The sequence below is a fragment of the Perkinsus marinus genome (genome assembly GCF_000006405.1).
Source record: "Perkinsus marinus ATCC 50983 genomic scaffold scf_1104296971278, whole genome shotgun sequence".
Classification (NCBI taxonomy): domain Eukaryota; phylum Perkinsozoa; order Perkinsida; family Perkinsidae; genus Perkinsus; species Perkinsus marinus.
The window spans coordinates 1-2,201 of NW_003202128.1; the positions used below are offsets into that span (position 1 = coordinate 1).

General features: G+C 49.8%; 2 protein-coding genes across 2 annotated transcripts in view; one reads left to right on the forward strand and one right to left on the reverse strand.

The window, feature by feature from the left end:
• Positions 1–88: 88 nt before the first annotated feature.
• Pmar_PMAR015353 (DNA repair helicase, putative) lies at positions 89–2,051 on the forward strand (the record flags this gene model as incomplete). The annotated part of the gene is made up of 11 exons (XM_002766968.1): positions 89–250; positions 290–572; positions 618–692; positions 724–809; positions 865–946; positions 995–1,200; positions 1,411–1,486; positions 1,533–1,586; positions 1,639–1,732; positions 1,894–2,024; positions 2,046–2,051. Coding segments are annotated over 11 exons (1,255 nt in total), but the record flags the coding sequence as incomplete, so codon positions are not given.
• An 83-nt stretch (positions 2,052–2,134) lies between these two features.
• Positions 2,135–2,201, reverse strand: part of Pmar_PMAR015354 (hypothetical protein) — a gene marked incomplete at both ends in the record, with an annotated part of 1,528 nt that continues 1,461 nt past the window's right edge. The window contains one exon of the mRNA XM_002766969.1: positions 2,135–2,152. Within this exon, the coding sequence (XP_002767015.1) occupies positions 2,135–2,152 (18 nt within the window). The remainder of the gene's footprint in view (positions 2,153–2,201) is intronic.

Sequence of the window (2,201 nt, forward strand, 5' to 3'; positions counted from 1 at the left end):
CCCCATACAGAATCGCGTTGGTGATTTGTATTCCCTAGCGAGGTGAGAGTATCTCAGTGGATCATAGAACTCCGTAATTGTATATTAGATTCTTGCGAGTGCGGCCGCTATCCACGACGGGGTGCGATACGTCGGGTTGTCCCTGTGAGGTTTTGGACCACCCATGGGACGACGAATGCCATGAGTGTGGGCATTCTAAGCACGCCCATTATAACTACTTCAACCGCTTCATCGCCAGACCTATACAGAAGTGAGTCAGCCCGATCGTGAGTGATCAGTTGCTTCCTAGGTCCGGCCTAACATCGGTTGAGGGAGCTCAGGGGATGCGCATCCTTCGCTCGCAGCTGCTGAGGAAGTTCTTGTTAAGGCGAACTAAGTCTCAACGAGAGAGCGACGTGAAACTACCGCCTATGGAGGAGAGGCCAGTCATTGCCGTGCTGTCTGCGGCGGAGGCAGTCTACTACCAGGAGCTCTACGAACAGTATCGGGCCAAAATTTTGAAATATGCAAAAGAGGGGGAACTGGCTGTGCGCATGGTGGAAGCCTTGAAGATGATATTGCGACTTCGCCAGGTGAGAGGCACTGAGAAGTATACACTGTATTGGATTGCTGTGTAGGCGGCTAACCATCGCTACTTGATACATCATCAGCCGAAGGGGGATATCTACTGTGTAGCCATCCCCGTATGTACCGTAATCTCCTAGAGTTGCGTATGCGTGTTAGAGCATCTGCCACGAGGAAATCCCATTACGAACTGGGTGTTCGGCCCAAGCCCTTGCCAAAGCGAAGTGTGACCATATCTTCCACAAGTATTGCATCACTGGTTCAGTCGATGCTTTCCTGAATCGCTTGTTCTTCCCTTAGTTCCTGCGCACAGTCGTGGCTCCGTCTCCGAAGCCAGCAGTGTCCAGTTTGTCAACAGCCACTAGTGGTTCGCTATGGCAATGTAGGGGAATGTCATGTGACTTTCACCGTGATTTTACCAGCCGCGTAGATCCTATTTGATGGTGATGATGAGGATGATGGAAATCTCGTTGCATGCATGAGTGGGCTCCGGGAACTCCAGAGCGACCCGAGACTGCCTCGGAAGCACAGCATACTGAAGAGAGCACCAATAGCCAATTTCGAGAGCTCTTCTAAAATAGAGGCGTTGGTCGCGGAGGTGGAAGCAATGAGGAAGGCGGATGGAGAGGCAAAGGGGTGAGCAACTCTGATGTTGGAGTAGAGTTGATGTTTAATTCGACACAGTACGCGCAATCTGAGGAGTCAGCTACTGCTGATATCAACCTGAAATTTTATATAGGAACTCCAGGGTCTCTCAGATTGCACGTACTGTAATTAGGATCTAGTTGTTTGGGAAGTTGAATGAGGTCTCGCCCTGGATTCCTATACATATCATTTGTATTTCAGTCTCGTGTTTTCCTCGTTTGTATCACTATTGGAGCTATGCCAATACAGGCTACATAAGGCAGGCATCACCACGTTGGTAAGCATCAGGATGCTGTAGGGTATGTGCTCTGATGCTACTACAGATTCTTCATGGTGAGCTACCGCTGCCTCTCCGGGCCAAAGTGATGAAAACCTTCGTTGAGGTGTGGGTAGGAGGGTGTATGGAGACAATGGTCCTTGTTGTGTTAGTCCTCGGCTGATACATGTCCACTGTTGTTGATATCCCTCATGTCGGGTGGTGAGGGCCTCAACCTACAAGTAGCAAACCATGTCTTCCTATTGGGTGAGTCTTCTGGGCATTCCCACCTTGATGTTGTTATACGAAAATGTCTAAGCCTCTGTGACTTGCGGCTGAAAATTTATCATGGCCCGGATTAGGATATACGCAAGTGCAGATACATTGTGAATTCCCCGACGCTGATGCTTTGAGTATTCTCCTCCCAGATCCATGGTGGAACCCCGCCGTCGAACAGCAGGCCACCCAGAGGGCTCATCGGTTGGGCCAGAGCAAGCGGGTTCAAGTCCTGAAGATGTTGACACATGATACAATAGAAGATCGTATCGTAGCGCTGCAAGTAGGCTCGCTGGTCCTGTAGCGTTGAATACTCGTTCATCACTGTAGGAGAAAAAGCGGGCTGTGTGTCGTGGTATAATAGATGGTGACGGCAGTCTGGACGGTCTCTCATTAGAAGATATCAGGTTCCTATTCCACTCTAAGGTTGTCATAGATCGTACATTGCTCTTGTATGCTG